General features: G+C 39.1%; 1 protein-coding gene across 1 annotated transcript; it reads right to left on the bottom strand.

The window, feature by feature from the left end:
* Positions 1-1,497: 1,497 nt before the first annotated feature.
* TLR7 (toll-like receptor 7) lies at positions 1,498-21,237 on the bottom strand. Its single transcript, XM_008571332.1, has 3 exons — positions 21,193-21,237; positions 20,742-20,843; positions 1,498-4,846 (listed from the first exon to the last, which is right to left on the bottom strand). The coding sequence occupies exons 2-3, from the start codon at positions 20,742-20,744 to the stop codon at positions 1,697-1,699; spliced, it is 3,153 nt and encodes a 1,050-aa protein (XP_008569554.1). The 5' UTR covers positions 20,745-20,843; positions 21,193-21,237; the 3' UTR covers positions 1,498-1,696.
* Between the last annotated feature and the right edge of the window lie 1,006 nt (positions 21,238-22,243).

Below are 22,243 nucleotides of genomic sequence, written 5' to 3'. Positions count from 1 at the left end.
TATAAATCACCAACATAGCTTAAACTTTACGTATTTGTGAATTTTAATAGAAAAAAAATTTATAATGGCCAAATGCTGATTTTATATGACATTATCTTTGTTTTCACCGAAGAAGAAAAAGATCTATTAAGCACAAAGCTTACGGAAGTCGCGAAATAGTTGACTCTAGCAACTTAATGACCTCTCTATTCATTCCAGAGATGAATTTGGGAATTTGTGACCCTTATTAGTTGATTAAATGTTGATTAAATTGATTAAATGATTAAATAATTCATATACCATGTATTCACAGCTATACTTAAAGTAAAACCTTTGGCATTTCCACATATGAAGAAAATAAAATGTCTTCAAGCTAATTCTCCAGGATATGAACCCATGTTCACTATTTCCCACATGGCACAGACACCTCTGTAGATCATTTCTTTCATAAAATAAAGCAAATTCGTCGGGTTTCGAACTTAAAACTCACATAAATTTATATCCAGTTGAAAGTATGTGTGTCTTAAGAATGTCTTGGTCCTTTCTGTTGTTTCTGAATAGAAAAGCTGAAGTTCAAAACTGAAGCTTTCTCATTGTTAAGATTGGTAAACCTCTGTTTCTTCTCTTCCACTCCCCCCCCCAAAATGAATCCATACATTGTCATCTATATAATTGTCATCCCTGATAACCCCAAATAAACACATGCTCTTGGCATTCTTCTTTAAGGTTTACCATCAAAACCATCTAATATTGGTGCATCAAGGTTGCAGATATTTACAAATATACAGCATTAGTTAACAAAGTAGTTTGAAAGATCACTGGATAAGGCAATTTTACTTTGGACACGGTACTTTGCAGTGCAGGTAAGAATATTTAAGAAGGTAATGATAGTATTGATCTGATCACCACATCTTGGGCACAGGTGCTGACAGTCAGCTCTGTGCCCCATGAATATGTATAACGAATAAAAATAAAATTAAAAAAAAAGAATATTTAAGCAGGTAAATTATCATCAAAGGTAAAGAGCATCATTTTGTATAAAGGTAGATCATTAATTTGTTTCCATTTGTAGGTAGACCACGTGCATTGATGGTAAAGATATTTCTCACATTTTCTGTTTGGAACTCAGCAGCAGACCCAAGGCAAAAGAGCAAGAGGTACCCAGCAGCAACCACCTGTCTGATGTCAACACTCGGTCTGCACAGAAGGGGGCGCTAGATGACGCTGAAGTAATTGGTTGAGGAGTTAACTGAGTTTTCATTTCCCTGAACTAACTCTGGTATATTTTGGTGTGATACAGACAGAGCTTGAGCATTTTTGGCTCTATTTCTGAACATACCAGTACTTCTTAAGGGTAGGAGTGTGGTTCTTCTCAATTTAATGATTGTGTGTATATTTAATAATCACCGTTATGGGAAAATCAAAGCCCTTTGTCCTCCATTTGCCACCCTTCTCCCAACAGTATTTTATACACGAGCTAAGGGGAGAGACTCAAGTGCTAATGGAGACACCAAGAGATAAGAAAGAAGACTCGAAGCATTATATAAATCCCATCTTTTCAAGTCCTTTGTCATGCACTGGTGACTCTCCTCTCTAATATGGGCAATCCCACTCTTGGAGAACTTCAAAACACTCTTTTGGTGAAAGATTTATGAGAAAATCTAGGCAGCCATGTGTCTCATTGGTAAGCTGGGCAGTAACATTTTGTGAAGAAGGGCTAGACTGTTTCCTTGAACACCTGACTATAAGCCACATGATTGTCTGTGGCCAGGGCATTTTTCAGACACTGCCAGAAGTATGCGTGAGCCTGCGGGTTTGTTGGCCACTCAAGGACAGAACTCCCACAGAGCCTCTTCCGGAGCTGGAGGAACTTGGACTTCTGAAGGGGCTTCTCAAGAAATATCAAGATAATCACATCTGCTTTTTCATCTATGAGCCTCTGGTGGGACAAGTAAAATGCCACCTTAAAATTCTCAGTCTTTGCATACTTGTTTGTCATCACAAACACTGTCTTTTTGCTAAGCTGTATGCTTTGGGAAAGATTTTCCAGAACCGGCTGCCCTGGTAACCAGTCCCTTTCCTCAAGACATAAATTAAAATGTTTCTCTCTTGGGTCTTCCAATTTGTCCACCAGCTCATCCAAAACCCACTCTGTCACGGCTGGGTCTTTAGTGTCATACACTATGAAAGCATCATAGCAAGAGTCTGTTGATATCAAATGCTGATACCCGTTTATCTTGGCCTTACAGAAATGGTAACTATACCATACATCCCAGAAATAGAGGTGACTTGCTGTCATAACCACCATCAGAAAGAGAGTCACAGACATGGAAAGTGAGAACAGAATGAAGTTAGTCAGATCTAACTCACAGGTATACAGATCCAGAGAGACCACACTCTGGCCCTTGTGTGCTCCTGGCCCCACACAAGTCACCTCTGTGGCCAGGTAAGGAATAGTCACCTCCGTATGGTTAACCCACCAGACAAACCACACAGCATCACAGGTGCACAGAAACCGATTGTGATGCAAAAGCAACATCTCCAGCTTGTTGAGGACATTTTCTGGGAAGCTAGTCTTTTGGATAATCTGGATTTTATTTGAACTGAGGTCCAGATATCGCAACTGGAAAGCATCTTGTAGAAAATATTTTGTCAGATGCCTGATTTGATTATTCTTAAGAATAAGTTTCTTGAGGCTTCTGGAACAGTTGGATAATCTCTCAGGGACAGTTGTTAGTTGGTTGTGGCTGAGGTCCAAAGTTTCCAGATTCTTCAGAAACTGGAGTTTTCCCCAGTTGAAAGATTTGAGCCCATTTTGGGCCAAGGAGAGATTCTTTAGATTTGGAGGCATACCATCAAAAACCCCAGGAGGCAAGAAACTCAGGGAATTTTTAGAGATGTCTAATTCCTCTAATTTTAGCAGATTTTTGAAAAATTGTAAGTATCTGTTATCACCATCTCGCCATAAGATGTCCAAGTGATTTCCTCTGAATTCCAGAGTTCTAAGAGATTCACTCTCCATGGTCCTGCTGGTGGAGGTAGAGATGTCATTGTCATTCATCATCAGTTTCTTCAGAACCTTTAAGTTCTTGGTAAAGTTTAGCATGTGAGTAATTCCTTCTGACTGAAAATAATGGCTATTACTACTTATATCCAGAACTTCCAGTTTGTGAAGCTCCTCAAATGCTGTTGAATAGAGTAAATCAAGACGGTTGTTAGAGAAGTCCAAATATTTCAGCTCTCCTAAAGGCTGGAATTCACTGCCATTAAGAGTTTGGCCAATGGTATTTCCTGACAAGTTTAGGCATTTGAGGAATGAAAGATGCTGAAAATCAGAGGGCTTGATAAAAAATATATTATTTCTGCTCAGGTCCAAGGTCTGTCCATACTTGTGGCAAACTTCATTAAAAGTCAAGAAAGAAGGAGTCTCTTTGTTTTTGGACCTGCAACTCCTTGCATACTCATCATATTTGAAATAATGCAATGCTTCAAGGACCTGGGGCCCATGACTTTCTACAGAAGTTCTGGCATTAGAACAGAAGCCAACTTCACTTGAATCTCCTGAAGGTGATATTTTATTCACTGAAAGATCTATGACCTTCAATCTTTTAAATTGTTTAAATATGCTGAGGTTAGCAATTTTTATAAAGTTAGTGCCAAGATCAAGAACTTCAAGTTTGGTAAGGCCATGTAATGGGGAGAGGTTAAGGCTGTTCAGCTCTTTAAAGACATAGCCTTTGATCCGCAAAACTTTCAGGTTTTTCAGTGAAGAAAATGCGTCTGATAGATTCATAAATGAACGATAGACCCGAACTTCATAATTGAAAGACAGATCCAGTTGGATGAGGTTGGGAAGAAAATGCAAAAATTTGGCATCCCCAATTTCTTTGGCCAAGAAGTTTTGGGAAAGATCTAGTTCTTGAAGTTTATTAGTGTTTTTAAACCATCTTTGGGGCACATGTTGAAGAGAGTTACTATGTAGACGTAAAACTTTTAATTCTGTCAATGCATCAAAAGCATTTAAGTGGATCTGTAGGGGAGAATTATTTTCACAGGGTGTACAAGGAAATGGGACATTGTAACATCGAGGGCAATTTCCACTTAAGTCTAGAATTTGCAATTGGTTGAGGTTATTAAAATCATCTTCTTGGATTTTTGCGATGATGTTGTTGTAGAGATAGAGTTTTGTTAAAGTAGATGGCAAAACAGTAGGGACAGCTGTGACATTGTTATCTTTCAGGGAGAGCACTTTTAAATATTTCAGGTTTCGGAAGGCATCTTTTTCTATTGAAAATGAAACATTACAAGGATTGCGATAATAACAGTTTTGGCCCAGGTAGAGTATTTCTATGTTGCCCAGTTCTGTTAGATTCTCTTTCATGATGGAAAAGATGTTGTTGGCTTCAAGGCTCAGAAGCTGTAAGCTGGGTGGGAGACCCTGAGGTATCTCTAGAAGCTGGTTTCCATCCAGATAAAGGGATTTTAAATAAGAGAGTCTACTAAAGCTTTGGGGTTTAATCTGAAGCCTCCTGGAGCACACATTGTTTTTGGGCCCCAGTCGAATGGGTATACAGTTGCATCTGAAATCGATCTCTACCAGATGGTCCAACCTGTCGAAGGAGGCTGGAGAGATGTGTGGTATGTGGTTAATGGTGAGGGTGAGGTTAGTGGTATTGGCAGGAATACCTCCAGGAATTTCCGTCAAATGCTTGTCTGTGCAGTCCACAATCACATGGGTCTTTGGAAGATCCATACTGACATCACAGGGCAGAGTTTTAGGAAACCATCTAGCCTCAAGGAGTTTGGAAATTAGGATCATGTTAAAAAGGATAAGAAATTGTCTCTTCAGTGTCCACATTGGAAACACCTGAATATACAAGAAAGAAAAAATCAGTATTCTAAAATATACCAAGAATGAGAATTAAAAATTCCTATTTGCTGTTTCTGTTTTGCTACATTTTTAAGAGAAACAATTCAGGTCTTATTCTCAACCATCTATAAAGCACCCCTCACCCATGGCTGTATTTGTCAATTACTGAGGTTTGAAATAATTTAGTTATGTGTTTAGTTTTTAGCATCTTAGCTGTTTAGCAAAATAGCTTTTAAGATGGTAGAAACAGCATTTCCTATTCGTTGTTGCACAGGATGCTGCAATGGAAGAGCCATTGATTAGCTGTCAAAGCCTGAAACATAGGGGGTGAAGGAATGTTAAAATATAGATACACCTGGGAAGAATAACGCATTAAGACTTTAGTGCAATTAATGCTTACTTACTAAGCTTTCCCTGGTATGCATTACAAGAATCTTTCATAATATTCAAGCCTCATAATACTCTAAGTAGGGAAATAAAGAAAATCTATTGTCACAATTTTACAAATTAAGACATAGCTCAATGATATTAACTGATTTGCTCAAGGTCACCCAACTAGGAAATGGCATTTGATTATCAAACATACACTCCTGCCATTCTGGCACTGCCATTCCATATGCTGGCTCTGTTTATGGATTATTTTTGGAAATCATCTTGGAAATTATCTCCAGTGTGGTTTTGGGATGAGTGTTTTCCCTAATCATTGGGTTTCCGTTACATAAATTTGGAGAGGAGAGAATAGTAGAATCAAGGCACTGCCTGGGTAACCCAATAATCAGAGCCACCCTATAATTGATCAAGTAGGATACTTACAAGAGTGAGAGTAGGGGAGGGGGGAGCTGTTCATAATTATGCCAAGACTGCAGGCGTAAACCGAGAGTCTCTCAGGTAAACTGGGACATATGGGAACCTACCCATAATGGTAATCCTTGGACATACGGGTTTAGCATGAGAGACAGTGAGACCCTGGGGAGAAAGGGCTTAAAAGAAATATGGAAAGCACTGGAAAGCTTTGATAATCACCATATTACCTTCAACTGGACCTGCCTTAAAGAGTGATTTAACCATGGACTTGTTCTCAAGTTTCAGGATTGCTATCGATATTTTACTCCAGAACACTGGTTTTAGTTTAACTAGTACTAATACATGGAATGATTCGGCATGTGTCTTTGCAGTAGGATTCTAGCTCAACAAATGCTTTTGTTCTCCCAATTACTGAATCAACCAATCATGTTGATATCTAATAAAACAAATGCCTACTTCCTTTGATTCCTCTGATAGGAGGTAAATAAGCAAAACTTCCCTTAGCTTTCTTTTTCTCCAACGTATGATGGCTCAGAAGGTCTCAAAGGGCTTTTTCACCCATCTTTACATGCCCACAGTTTGTTGGAGCTAGAAGTACAAAATCATCTTTTTTATTTTGACCCCATCTTCACCCTGTCTCCTCCTTCCACCCTGTCTCCTCCTCCCAATCATTAAAACCATTCACTGAGTCCAGCTGACCTCCTTCATTGTCCTTTTCAACATCTTCCTCACTTTACTATTTCAGCTGACACAGTTTCAGCTGAGATTAGCCCACCCTTAGTCCACTCCAAAGCTTCGTCCTTGTCCCCAGGCTCTTCCAACCTACGGTATCCATCGAGTTTCCCAAATATTAGTCATTATCTTGCTCTCAATTCTTTGAAATGTTTTTTCTTCTTTTTTATTTTTTACAGTATGGGCTCAAAGTTTTTATTACGGTATCCAAAATCTTCCAAAATTTGTCCCGTCTACTCGTCTAAGCTTACCTGATACAACTCCTCTACCAGCTTCTCTAATCATTAAACCCAAGTTTCCTGACCTGCAAATCCCTCCACTTGGAGTATTCTTCCCTACCGTCTTCACCCACCAGATTTCTAGTTATCCTTTAAGGCTGTATTTCTTAAACTGGAGCACTCAGATACTTGAGAAGATATGGCAATAAGCCAGTGTGATAAGAAGCCCTTAGATAAATATGGTACATCTTTCTAGAGCATCAATCTTACTCAAAGATTTAGGGGAAAATGTTCACTACTCAGGGAGGAGAGGTTGAGTCAAGGTGGGAGAAGCCTTTAGAAGAGGGAAAGGTGAGAAGTAGGATAAGCTACTTGTATGGTCCCTGATAATAGGATCCCAGACCCCAGGCCCTATCCCCATTACGCTTCTGTCAGAAGACTTGATGGGTTCATGGATCCCACTACCAGAAGGCAATAGGTAGTGCTGCTAAGAGTGATATTGTGGGCCAGGGGGAGGGAGTCAACATTAATAAAGGACAATCATAAAACAGGTGCCCTCTTCCAATCCCATTCCCATGAACCTACATGAGATCCTGAGAAGTGAGAAGATCCCTGAATTAACTGAATTAAAAACATGAAGTGATTGTGACAGCAGTTATCAAACTGAGTTTCCCAGGATGTGCCTAGCTTAAGTGTTTTTGTGATCAGGGAAAATAGCGGCTTTAAAATGAAGTTTAAGCATAGAATAAAGTCACACCTTAACCAGTGGTGAGCTGGTAAATGTTTAACAACGGGCTTTCCCCCTCTGACAAAATTCCCTGATTTGTTAAGTCGTGATTTGTCGTATTTGTAGCATTTGTCAATTTCCATAATGTAGATATTCCCAGCACGGCCAATTTTGAGCTACCAGTGTGATGTCACTGAATGCACAGTTGGGGAGAGATGCAAGCCTTTATGAACTGGGTCCAGCGCACTACTGGCCTTAACACATCTGAGACAATAACTATGAAATGTTTAGCCTTTACACGCTAAATTAAAATGCAAAATTATGGCTGACCAGTTACCTTACTTGGTGAGAGTATGGTGTTGATAACACCAAGGTCAAGGGTTTGGATCCCTCTATCTGCCTGCCACCCCAAAAATTTTTAGATGAAAAAATAAATAGGATTAACCGGGAAGCCTTTCCCCCCTTATTTCTAAACTTTTTCTTGCACCCATACATTTGTCTCCTTGTCTACTACTATCTCCCTACTCCAATTAGCCATTAGGTCTCACCTGAAATACTGCAATAGAGTCCACACTCTGGTGTCCCTGCTTCTCCTTCTCCCTACAATTCATTCATCAAACAGCATCAGAGCACTCTTTATAAACACTAAGCAGATAAACTACAGAGACTTCCTATTACACTTATAATAAAATCCGCAGTCTTCACCATTGTTTATATTATGCATGTTCTGACTTGAGCCTACCTCTCTGAACTTGAACCATCTTTTCCCTCCCTAACCATACACAAGCCATCTGGCCTATTTTCTGTTCTGCATTCAAACCAAGCTTGTAACCACCTCATTCTTGGCACTTGCTGTTTCCTCTTCCTGAGATTATCTTCCTCCTCCTCTTGCCACAGCCAGGTTGTTACCACCCCTTAGGTGTGTGCTCAAGGGACAACCCATCCTTAGAAAGGCCTTCCTTGATCAACTTATCTAAATACTCTCCCAGGTAATAATAGTGATAATGATAGTAATAGTAGTTGACTTAGGTAGCACTTACCATATGCTGGTCATCATTTTAAGTGCTTTACATGTATTAACTCATTTAATCCTCACAATAACCACATAAGAGGGGTACTACAAGTCTTCAGTTTCTTATCTAAAATATTGGGGGCTATATGTGTTTTGCAGTTCAGAATTTTTCAGATTTTAGAGGGTGATATAATGCATGTACCATATATTATGTAATACCTATTGAGGCCTGGGGCAACATCCCATAATCAAACACACAGAAATTTCTGTAGTAACATATAGGATTGTTCACTCTAAGTGGGATTAAAACAAAAGGAATAAATAGCTCATTCAATTCAGGTCAAAATGTGCCTCCAAATGCATTGAGATTGTCATGTTTGCCATCAACTGAGTCAGGGCAAAGCTTTGAGTTTAGGATTTTGGAACTGTAGGCCTCTATTATTATCTCCATTTTACAGATGAGTCAACTGAGTCACAGAGAGGTATATGCTCTCTGTATTAGACTGTCCAGCTTTATTTCCTTCATAGCCCTTAGCACAGCATAGTGATTCATGTGCTTATTCATTTAATGTCTATTCTGCACAAGAATGTAAGCTCAGAGAAAGCAGGGCCTTGTGTGTCCTCAAGTAAAATAATGCTTGGCACTTAATTAGTCCTCCATTATGTTTGTTAAATACATGAATGAAATAATGAATGCATACATAAATGAATAGTGAAATAAAGCAAAATTCTTAAAAGAAATTTCTCCTTGGATTCGGTTGCCTTCAGGCTACACCCCCAGACTCAACAGGGGTCATGTTTTGTCTCTTCTATCTGCCTAGGGATTCCCTGAAGGAAAAGGTTTAGGAAGCTCAGCTTTTATAATGCCCAGTTCAAACCCAGCTTCTCCAGGAAGCCTTCTGGGATCAACCCAGACAGAAGTAGTTGCTCTCTCCTCTTATCCACTGCACTGATTGCACATGAGGTTGTTAAAAGAACTCTGGATTGAAGGTTAGAAGAACTGGTCCTAGTCCTGATTTGGTAGTTCACTACCCATGTACCCCTCTGAGTCAGGCTTTGTGCCCAGAATAAGACCCTCTGCAAGAGAATGACAGACACAGAAACAGCTATATGTGACACACTAAGGACTCAACACCAGTTCTGGACAAAGACGATAAATCTGGACCTGACAATGCCCCAATAATTCCTTATCCAGGAATTGTATCAAGTATCTGGTGAGAAAGAATTTATAATAAATATAAGAATTCCATGAATCATATTCACTTTTTTATTTGACAGATATGTATTGGATATCCACTAGGAGCAGGAGACACATAGTCTCTGCCCTTAAGGAGCTGAGAATCTTGTGGATGGGAGAAAAAACACACAGTTCTAAAATACAATTTAGGAAAACCATTAGTTCTTTCTGGGTAAGATAATGACACTTGTCATTATTCTCATAGAGTCCAGAGATTGCTATCTATTTTCTACTATTTTTTTCTCCTTTCTCTCTTCTCATAGTGATAGAACCTTTACTTATAATTGGACATATTCCACTCTGAAAAAAGATTACATTTCACAGACTTCCTTGCAGCTAAGCATGTCCATGTGACTAAGTTATAGACAATGGGATGTGAGAAAAAGTGAGGCATGCAATCTCTGGGACATGTCCTTAAATGGTGAGGCTGTTCCCCTTCCTCCTGTCTATTTCCATTGAGTTTCTTGCAATGTGGATGTTGTAGCCATCCATCTTGAATGATGCAAATGAGGAAAATGTGCTAGGGAGAAAATGTGCAAGGCAGATGATTCAGAGTATCCATATCCTTCTTGAAATAATGGCTCTGAACTGTTGACTTCCAGGAGTTTATGAGAAATCAGAAAATAGTTTTGCTAAGCCAGTGTTAATTGGATTTTCTACTGCCCAAATGCAAACCTAATTTTAAACAGTATAGAATTTGAAAATAAGTTGCTGCCCATGAGAGAACCTAAAATATGTGATGTTGATGTCATTAGGTTATGGGCAAGACAGATTCAGATATTGGAGGCTGGAAAGCTGGTAGCCCGAGTTATGCCATTGTAAGGTATTTGATAAAACTGTAACCTATGCTATCTTGGAAGGCATTAACACATGCCAACTATGACTTTACTTTTATGGGAAATGGCTTGGCAATATTCATAATAATGATGTGTTGGTGGCTTCTTCCTGTTTTTAGAAGTCTTCTGAGAGAAATGAGATAGAGCTTCAGTTAGCCAGTCTGCAAGCAGGGATGGAAAGAAATGCAGCTTTGCTAAGAGAGGTTTTCTCTGCCTGCAACCCTGAACTCTAAGTTGAATAAGATGTCCTTAATTTGGGGCCTTGTAGGGTTGAAATAGCCAACTACTTTACCCGAAGTAAAGTAGACGTAATGGATAGAGTCAAAGTAGCAGCCTTAGAAAAAATAAGTATGTGCCCATATGCATTTTTCAAGCACTTTCCATTAAGCATTTTCTAGCAGACAATGAAAGCCAGTTCAGGGCAAAAATTGGATTAAGAGTGGTGCCTTCCCCTTGACTCATACAGCCTCAGGGTAGTTGATTAAATTGAGAGAGAGGAGCATTGACAGAACACAGAGTCTTTTGACTTAAAATTGTCTAGAGCTGCTCTAATGTGATAGCCACTAGTCACATATGGCTATTAAAATTTAAATTAATTAAAATTAGATACAATTTTAAACTTTAGTCTCTCAGCCACACTAACTACATTTCAAGTGTTCACTAGCCCATTAGGCTAGTAGCTACTGTATTTGAGGGTACAGTTATAGAACATTTTCATCACTGCAGAAAGTTTTACTGGACAATGTTGGTTTAGACCAGGGGCTGGCAAACTTTTTATGTAAAAGGCCAGATGGTAACTATTTTAGTCAAAATTGAGAATATTATGTAGGTACTTAAATAACCACTTAGTATGTACCTAGTTAGAGTTATAAAACCCATTCTTAACTCACAGGTTGCACAAAAATAGGTGGTGGGACAGATTTAGCCCACAAGTCATGGTTTGCAGACCCCCGGTCTAGATGAAATCTTAAGTCGTGTTAAACTTGTGCATGGAATTAACTCTAAGCAAATTCAGTCTACATCTTCCAAGTATTAGAAAAAAATGTACTACATGTAAAACATGTAAATTTGTTCACATGCCACTAATTTCAAAATTATTTAGTTCTTATCCCAATTCTAAGAGATGGGCTCATTTACAATGAGGAAAGCAAAATGCGGAGGTGATATAACTTGCCCAAGGTGAGACCCAGGCAATTCGGAGACAGAGTCTCTCAGCCCCTCTACTATACTGCCTCTTGAGAAGTCAACTCTTCTTTTAGGTCTAGAAACCTTGTTTGGCTTTACATATACTCCATCATAATGAGCCTGCCATATGGTGAGTCCATGATAAATATTGCCTGAGTAAATCAAGGCTTTGAACTTAAAATCCCATAGCAGGCCTACATTAAACTATCATAAATAGTAAGGGTTTTTCCCAAATATCAGATTTTGACAAGGGAACAAGGAGAGACCAGGGAAGCTTCAAAGGGCCTCTAAAAGAAGAGTTAAAATGGAAAAAGTGTAACAGAAGAAAAGGGGATGGTGTCATTGGAAGGGCACAGAAAGTGGAGCTGCAGAACGATCCTTTTATAATAAGTTTTCTCAGAAGCTCTGTTCCCTTGAACCTGAAGTCCTATCAAAAGCACAGAGCTCCTTTGTCTTTCCTGGGGAGAGACACAGCCAGGATGGGCTACCTGTGCCCTGTACTTAGTAGTTGAGCCCAAGCCTAACAGGCCCTTGGAATGCTATATGCCAAACAAGACGTCTCCTGGCTTTCCATGTGGTCTGCACTGGAAGCCTGGAACTCAGAGATACCAGCAAGTTTGTATTGACCCATGCCAGAGGAAGATTATCTGTAATGAGAAAGAAGGGCTCTAATCAAGCAGGCGAGGGGCAAAAAATGGACTCTATGAACAAAGCTTTTCTAAATTTGTTTTTTAAAGAGAAAGCATGCTTTGAGGCTTCCAAACTTAAATGATATTTTTGAGAAGATTTTTAAAATGTGACATATTCCTTTATTCCAATGGAAATTGTCCTTTAGTTTCAAACTATTGCGAACTACCTGCTTCAGACTTAAGCTGGGACCTTAGATTCAACTAAAGTCATTTTAAAATTTAAGGGTTCAGAGTTGAGCCAAGTCTATTTTTTCATTTGATATGAACAGTTCACATTATTTGGTTTTGCTTGACTTTTTGATAAAATGTCTTTTTGCCTAAAGACATGCATCTTTCAGTAATTTGATTTGTAAAATAGCATCATGACATAGGCCAGGCTTTGGTAATGAATCATAGCTAATCACACATGCAAATACTCTGGGTAAATTTGGATGCTCAATTAGCAGACTAATTATGGCAGAAGTGGGAATATGTGATTTTGTATGCACTGGTGTTTCTATTCTCTCAGTAAATCACCTCTTTCATTAAAATGAAAAATACACAATTCACACTAAGCAGCCGTCAGACGATCATTTGTGTATTTTTTTTAAATAATGGCTGCCTTTTATTACTTACTTATCGTGTGCTAGGTGCTAAGGCAGACACACCGTTTACTACATCACTGGTTCCTCTCAAGAAAGTTAAAAGGGATTATAAATATTCCCATTTTACTGACAAGAAAGCGGAGATCAGAGAGGCAATTTCAAACCAAGATTCAAACTCAGTTTTGGCCAATCATCTTCAAGTTGCCCCATGTAGTTACAGCAAATGCTCTTGGTAGAATATGTGTCTGCATTTTGGTTAATTTCCTTCTCAATTAATGGATTCTTGGCACTCTAATATTTCTATTTTGTGCTATTTAGGGGCTTGAGGAAAAGGAAGATTGGTTGTTTGTTTTCATAAGAAAACTTTCCAAATATTAACAAAAGATATTTATATTTTGAGTGGGACCAACTTGAGGGGGGAAAAAAAGAAAAAGACTTTTTAGATGATATATTTCTTATGAATTGCATCCAATGTTCAGCAGTACTACATTAGGGCAGTTTATGTATATATAAGTTTAAAGCATATTGAGCTTTACCTTCATAATAAAGAATTATAGGCTCACGTGGTCATTCAACAAACATCATTGGGAATGTTCTCTGTGAAAGGTACTGTGCTAGACATAATAGGGGAATGATGATGACTCAGACACCATTGCTGCCCAATTGGGAACCAAATACTGCTGCTGCATTGTCAGTAGCCGTGTATATCTCTTGAGCACAGAACTCTCTTTGCTATCACAGAATTCCATGGTGGGGAAAAATAAGAGATTGTGGGACAAAGGCTAAGTCAGGCCTAAAAGTAATGCTGCTTGCCCACTGTTCAAACAAAAGCTTGAATAAACAATTCTCCAAAGTGGCAAAACCTAGCCACTTGGATGTATCGTTTTGATGGCAGGACTTGAGCCCATATTCAGAACTGAATTCTCCTGATTTTAGATCCATATTAGATTCCCACCAGAATGTTTATGGTTGTAGAGACTACGAAGAGGAAAGACTACGAATAGGAAAAACACATTTACCAAGATGTTCCTAACATCATGCTTTGCAAATGACATTTTTATTTTCAAAACTGTGCAAACTTGGAAGAGATGTCTGGTTGCAATCTGAAGTGAGAACATGTATGCAACTGGGAACTCTTAGATGGCAAAAATGCGAAGTGAGAGTAAGTGGTTTGCATCTGGCAACAAGTTAGAGGAAGACCAGGATTAGTCTGACTTCTCATGTTTATTTATTCTGGAGGTTAGCATCTTGTGAACTGAAAGTCAGATCAGGATTCAGCCTTTCTGTCTGATTTCTCAGGGCTACTGACTGATTTCCCCTAATCCTCGACTTTCTCATCTACAGACTGTGGGGTTGAGCTAATTGACTTCAGTGGTCTTTTGCTACTTTGCTTAGTCTATGACTCTGATGGTTGGCCCAGAGCCCCCTGAAACTTATCTGCCAGGGTTTGTCCTCAGCTTGCATAGCTTTCCAGAACCTCAGGCTGTTGCTGTTTCAAAATGGTCTAAGCAAAGCTTCAAACCACCATGAACTTTCTAAGGATTTCGCGGAGAGGGGAAAAAAAAACAGGTAGTGCATCTTTTTTTATAGTAATAAATATTGTAGGTATTCAGATAAAACTGTCTTATTATCTTTATTCAGCTCTCTGAAATAGTAAGAATGGGAAGAACTAGATGACAATCCATCAATTTGGGGGAATGTTTAAAAATGGGAAACCACCAATAGTGGAATACCAAATTAAAAGGAATGTGGTAGAACTATGAGTATTGACATGAAAAGCTGTGCAAGATCTGCTATTAACTAATAAAATAAATAAAATAAAGTGGATTTTAAAAGCAGCATCAAAATAACATATAACATATGATCCCTTTATGATGAATATATACATATATTTGTATTTGTGCAGAAAAGTATGGAAGAATACACAAGAAACCTTTAACAGTGATTTCTTCTGGGCAATGGGGGTTTTCATTGGGAAGAGGAAAATTTCTACTTTGATGCCAAACCCTTCTCTGGTCTTTGAATTTTTTATAAAGAACATGTATTGTTTTTTATTAAAATGTTTTTAAAAAAATAAAATTGCAGAAGAAATAATAAAGCCTTGTCATAACAATGTGGAAGGAAATTGTGAAAAATGAAAAATTCAACAAGTATTTATTGACACCTGATTCATGCCAGGTACTTTTCTCGGTGGTTGGGACACATCGGTGGACAAAACAGAACAGATTCCTGCTCCTCTGGAGCTTATGTTCTCCAAATAATAAACAGAAAAATATATAACTGCTATAAATTATATCAGATATTAGGTGATATGTGCTATGGAAAAAGAAAATGCAGGGCAGGGTGAAGGAGATCAGGAATGTGGGGTTGTGACTATAGATAGGATGGCTTGGACTGGTATCATTGAGAACTTGATATCTGAGCAAAGAACTCAGGGAAAGGAGGAAGCTAGCCACACAGATATCCAGGGGGAAAGCATTCCAAACAGAGGGAAGAGCCTAGTGCAAAGGCCCCAAGGTGGAAACATGCTGGTATATTCACAAAAATGGCGACAAGGCCAGTATGGCTGAAACAATAGGAGCAGACGAATAATAGGAGATGAAGTCAGAGAGGGAGGATGGTCCAAGTATGTAGGGCTTTGTCTTCCGATTCCAAGAATAGTGGTGTCCACTGAGTGGAATGCAGATCCACTGCAAGTTTTCGAGTGGACAGTGAGTTGGTCTGAATTACATGATAGAAATATTACACCAGTTACTCTGTCGAGAATGGACAATGGGGGCAAGGGTGGAAGCGTGGAGACCAGTAGAGAGGCTATGACACTCGTTCCAGCAGAAGACTCAGACAGCAGTGCTGGAGGTGGTAAGAACTGGCTGGATACCAGACATATTTTGAAGGTGTAGTCAAATCAAATATGACTTCGAAGTTCTTGAAAGAATGTAAGGAAAGGGATTGGAGACAGCAAACATTTCTAGGAGGTTTCCTACCAAGAGAAACAAAGACATTGGCAGTAATTCACAGTCAATACAGTGTCTACCTAGTGCACACTGGCGCACTCTCTCTCTCTCTCCATCTCTCTCTCTCTCTCTCTCCATTTCTCTCTCTCTCTCCATTTCTCTCTCTCTCTCTCTCTCTTCCCCTCCGTATCCCTCCCTCTCCATCTCTCTCCATCTTTTCCCCCACCACTTGTTTTGGAGTCCTGAGCCACCTGCCTTGTAAGAAGTCTGGATACACTGCAGCCATCACATTGCAGAGACCATATGGAGACAGAGACACCTGAGGAACCCCAGCTGCTCCAGCCTCCAGCTGTTGAGTCTCCTAGCCCAGGCACTGAACCTGCAAAGACTGAGTCTTCAGGTGATTCCAGCCACAGTCACTGCCTGACTGACACCATGTGAGAGACACAGTGGTTGGTAGAAGTGCCTGAACCTAGTCAACTGGTAGAAAGCAGTATATGATTATTGTCATTTGAAGTCTTTGCATTTGGGGTTGATCTGTTACAGAGCGATAGGTAACTGGAACAGGGGTCAGGAGGGACATACGAGTACAGAGGTTCTAGGTCGGTCCACAAGGGAGTACCTTGTGGATGTTCTCTTCCAGTTGCTTCAGTTTTATCAGTGAAGTAGGAGGCAAGGTTATTGGCTAAGAATGAAGAGACAGCAGAAAATGCCGGGGTTCAACGAGAGAGGAGAATGTGTAGGGAGTCCTCCAAGAAAGGCGGGAAGATGACTGGATGAGGAAGTAGAGTGTGATTGCTTGATAATAATAAGTAACCCCCCAAAAGTAACCTTCACCTTTCTGTGCCAAATTGGCATTTCCCTTCCAGTCTTTACCATATATTCTTTGCATAGCTATTATCTGGTTAGATATAATTATTTGCACCAATATTCCTCACAAAAGGAAATTCATCTTGAGATGAGAATAGTTGAGGCTTGGGAAATACTTTTATTTTTATACTGAGTTAAGAGAGGATTTGTTCCTCTCCTGGCTCTGCTCTTTTAGCCAACCAACCAACCAGTCAGAAAGACAAAGCACTGGGCATCCCTCTGGGCTACTATATGCCAACCTTCAGAAGACAGCAGCTCCGGGCACTTAGGTGCTCCCCCAGTCAACTTTCAAGATCACAGAGCAGAAAAAGGCCAAGGTGCCCAAATTTAAATGGAAATGCTGGAATCTGCATTTCTGAGGGAGGGGAGTCACTTGACTCATGCTGTGGAAGCAAGGGGTTTTATGTCACGGTGGGGAGCCCACAGCTGGATGGGCTGGCCAGAATCAGAAGTCATGGCTGCCTGGCTGGAGAATAATGAGAAAGAGACATGGAAGAAGTAAGGAGTGGGGCAGCAATTTTTGGTATCCCTTGAATTTGAATTACTGACCTTCTGCCACGTTGATATGATACTGAATTGTTTGGTAACTAGAATTGTGTTGTGTATGTCTCCCTAGAGGGTAACCAAGCACTGTGAATAAGGGAAGTTGCTTAAGCACTAATTTGATTTATAGATGGAGCCTCCAGTAGGAATTTCCCTAATAGATTTATGACCAAATATCCCCTTTTTGTGAATTTTGAAATATTTCTAATTATGGGCTAATTTCTGTAAACTGTAAATACCCTGAATCTCAATGTCTCATCATACAACAAAAAAATTTTAAGTACAAGGATGTAACCCACTATTTTTTTTTAAAAAGAGAGACTTTTTATTATTTAATTTCTACCATTTTAACCCAACAGACCTTAGTTTTCAAGCTAAAAGAATAAAATGATATAAAGTAGTCTTGCATGAATTAGGAACTCAACATAAATTAGGAACTCAATAGCTCTGCATCACAACAGTCACCACAGACCATAAGGTATTAAATCTTATTTGACCCTTATTATACCCTCTCCCCTTGTTTTCTGTAAACCACGATTGGCACACGTTTTCCGTAAAGGGCCAGTTATTAAATATTTTAGGATTTGCAGGCCATACAGTCTCTGTCATAACTACTCAGCTCTATGAATAGTTTGCCATCACAGTGCAAAAGCAATTATAGATAATATGCAAACAAATACACCAACAGTAAAACTATTTGTCGACACTGAAATTTGATTTTAATAAAACATTTACATATCACAAAATAGTCATTTTACTTTGATATTTTCCAACCATTTAAAAACATAAAAAAATATTCTTAGCTTATGGGAGGTACAAAAACAGGTGGCAGACTGATATGACCCATGGGCTATAATTTGCCAACCCCTTTGGTGAGCTTCTGAGATAGAAATTGTTTATTCTTGGGGTGAAAATGGATTGGCTGGTTAATGTGTAATGATGGTTTTAACTCCAGCACAATCTTCCACATTTTCAAATAATCAGATTTGATTATTTAAATAATTATCTATTTACTAAATAATTAGTAAATAGAGTCCTTATTTATTTTTTTATTTAGTTATGAAAAGTATTGCTAGAATTAAGAACAGAATAATGTTCTTACTTTTTGAATTGCTTAGCTACTGTTCACATTTTGGTAGATTCCCTTCTAATCCTAATCTCCCCATCCCTGGGTCTATTTCACACAGTGAGAAGCATTTTAGTAACAGCCAGGGTTTTGTCAGTGGAAAGATTTGGTTTGAAATCCTTACTCTGCCACGTAAGAGCTCGCTGACTTTCATAAATCACTTTAGCTCATGAGCCTCTGATTTCCTAACTGTAAATTGGTGATAATGCAGGGCTGTTTTGTGAAATTAAAATGTTACATATTTATTTATGTAAACCATCATCACAGGTTATCCAACATTTAGGAAGCACCTACCACTTCTCTAGCATGCACACTAAAAACATGAATATATGGCACATTGATTTCTAGCTTGTTTTTTTTCATTCAACATTATACTATGAGCATTTTTTATGTCGTTTGGTATTCTTTTAAAAAACCTGATTTGATGATTACATAGTATTCTATTTGATGGGTGTACCACAATTAATTTACTTCTCCACAACATGCCACATGAAATATTTTCTTTGTCCTGTGGCATAGACTATCTTGCTAAATAGTTCACCACATCCCTGATCATTTCCTTAAGAAGTTTCTAGAAGTGAAATTTCCAGATCAAAGGATCTGACACATGACTATTAATAAGGTTGAATATTTTGCCTGTGCTTTTTGGCCTTTTGTATTTCTTCTCTTGAAAATTGTTTTCATGTCTTTTCTTATAAAAGATATACCAATCTTCCCTTTGTTTGTAAGTGCAAGATATCACAATCAGACCCCGCATTTACCGAGTGTCTGCTGGGTAATAGTGTATGCTGGGCTTGCTCTTGGAAGAACAGAGCAACTTCTGGACTCAGCCTGCCTGAGCCAAGTCCACTCATGCTCCTTGAGCTCCTTATCTGCACCTCACAGGGCTGCTTTGAGGCTGAAATAGAATCATGTATATCAAGCCGTAAGCATGATGCTTGACTCATAGTGAGTGGTCAATAAATGTGAGCTCTCTTTATTATTAGCATTCCTATCATGCCATCCCTCAAGGGGCAAAGACAGATGCGGGCATGTGTTTGAATTAAAATAGACATCTGGGTTTCTAGAAAACGAAACTATAAGCAGTTGTTTCCGTTGCAACATAGCAGCCCCGTGATTCACGCTTCAGTAGACCTTAGACCCAAAATGAACCTGGGAACGAACATTCAAATCTAGAAGTCAGAGTGGGTTCCTGGTGAATTCCCTCCATCTTGTCTAATTTGGATGACAAAATAATTTCAGAAAAAAAGCCTCTGATGTCTTTTTCTGATTAATTTTTGGCATCGTAATAACCTATACTTGCATCATCTCATTTGCAAAGGACTTGAACAAATAGTTTGTTATTTGAGCCTCACAATGGCCCTGGAAGGCAACTGAGGAGGTATTGTAATGCTCATTTTATAGTCAGAGAAATTGAATATCAGAGGGCTTGGGCGATAGGCACAAGGTCCCCCAGCTAGTGCCTGGGAAACCCTGCGCTGACAAAGACTCTCCTAAACTTTAGTCAGGCTTCTCTAAGCCCCTAGGCTTCAGCCTTTGGGCTTTGTGTCCATCTTTGCATTGCCCAGTTTGAGCAGGAGTCCTGCTAAGTTATTTTATCGATAATCCCCCCTTTCTCGATATCTGGTCACCCCTGATATCTGATCAGGTTCCTCATCCCCCACCGACCCCCAGTGACATCTGATCACCCTGGCCTGCCTTCAGCAAGAATCCTGTCTGGTCGGTTTAGCCAGAATCTCCCTCACCTCTAGTGTTTCCTCTTAGTAATTTTCCATCCACTACCCTGATCTTGCTCCTTGGCTACAAACCCCCACCTGTCATTGCTGATGCAGAGTTGATCCCAGTCCTATACTGAGGTCTCTTTCCCCCTATTGCAATAGTCCTTATAGGACTGCCTCAACTATTGTCCAGCTCTGGTTTTCTTTGACAGCACTCGAGCCTGGGGTTTTCCTAACCTAGTCCTATGATCCCCCGTCTACACACACACACCTGTTTCCATAGTCTCTCAGACAACATCATACAGTGGAAAAAGCACAAAGTAACTTCAGCGATTCAGTGATTCGTATGGCTCTAAAGCCAAAAATGTAGGAGGAAGAAGTGAGATTCATAGAAGCCATGTCCCCAATTCAGACATCTGCTCCTTCTCATTACTGCACCTACTTAACTCTTGTAGGAAGCTGCACAGAGCAAGCATTGATTAACCTGAAATTATAAAATATCACTTTGATTAATCTCAGTTATGAAATATCATGGAGCAGTTTCCCACGGCAAATAACCTAAGTATAGATTCTTAAACACCATTTTTGCCAGGTGGTTTCAATTCTTCCCACAAAGATTATGATAACACTTTTTAGGGATCTCTTAGCTCTTCTTACCATTTTTTAGTCTTCTTCCAAAATGGAATATAGAGGTCTGGTTGAAGAGAGCAGAGCATGAGAGGTACCAAGATCAGCCTGAGATGGGCCCAATCACATTCACTAAGATAAAGAGAAAATATCAAACTTTGTTTCAAAGACAGCAAAATACTGTAGCTTAAAAACATGCTGAAAACATTGCTTTACAATGTGTTGTTGAAAATACCTATTAGTAGTATTCACTTCCTCAAAGTTAGACTAGAAACATACTCTGGAAAACCATTTCTAATGTTAGCAAAAGTCTAACTTTATATTCAAAGAATTGACATTTTTGACGTTTTAGACTACCAAATTCTTTTCTTTGTATTCTAAAAAAATTTTTTTTTGCATGTGATTTGGGTTCCCCCTCCTCTCCTTCCCGCTCCCTTACACCTACTTAAATTATCCAAATTTGTTCCAATGTTTAAAATACCTTTCTTAATTGCATGGAGTGATTCTATATCTGCGATGGAGAGATGGGCGGCAGGAAGCAGAGAGTTGCAGAGACTCCACGCTGCCAGCCCTGTACTTTCCAAGTGCAAAGACAAGGCTGGGGGCAGGGGGAGGAGCATGACTATTTAAGCCACCCCAGACATGGGGTTTGCAGAAACACCAAGTTCCTCTTATTTCCACCACCAAAACTGGGACAATGTCTTTTCTAAATGCAAACAACTTGGTAGACCAATCATCCTTCTCTTTTACAGCAGGGTTTCTCAACCTCAGCACTATTGACATTTTTAACCAGATAATTCTTGTTGCATTGTAGAATGTTTGGCTGCATCCTTGCCCTGTACCCACTAGAGGCCAGTAGCGCTGCCCCCTTCCACTTGGAACAATCACAGATGTCTCCAGACATTGCAAAATATCCCTTGAGGGGTGAAAATGCCCCAGGGTGAGAACTACTGTTGTATAGATATCTTAGAGACATGTCTAAATTTACCTTGTTCTTAGTCCCAGCTGGAAGGGATGATTGTTTTTTGTTTTCTAATCTTATTTTATTTTTTAATTATAAATACATTTTTTTAATTTAGAAAAATGCTATCACAATGGCAGAACAGATAAACTCAGCAGGAAAAAAAAAAAAAAAAAAAAAGACCTAAAAAAGAACCAAATGAAAATTCTAGACCTGAAAGGTATACTTTCTTTCAATCCTTTTTTTTTCTAGCTCCTGCTTACGAGTGAGGACATGTGGTATTGCTATTTCTCTCCTTGTCTTATTTCACTTAACATAATTTTCTCTAAGTTCGTCCTTTTTATGGAAGAGTAGTATTCCATTGTGTGTATACCATATTTTCCTTATCCAGTTGTCTGTCAATGGACATCTAGGTTGGTTCCAGCTCTTAGCAGTTGTAAATAGAGCTGCAATAAATATGGGAGTGCATGTATCCCTTTGACATTGATGATTTCCATTCCTTTGGGTATATGCCCAGTAGTGGGATTGCTGGATCGTATGGCAATTCTATCTGTAGTTGTTTGAGGAAACT

This window comes from Galeopterus variegatus, unplaced genomic scaffold, assembly GCF_000696425.1.
Source record: "Galeopterus variegatus unplaced genomic scaffold, G_variegatus-3.0.2 Scaffold38, whole genome shotgun sequence".
NCBI lineage: Eukaryota > Metazoa > Chordata > Mammalia > Dermoptera > Cynocephalidae > Galeopterus > Galeopterus variegatus.
This window is presented reverse-complemented; position numbering and strand designations above follow the sequence as displayed.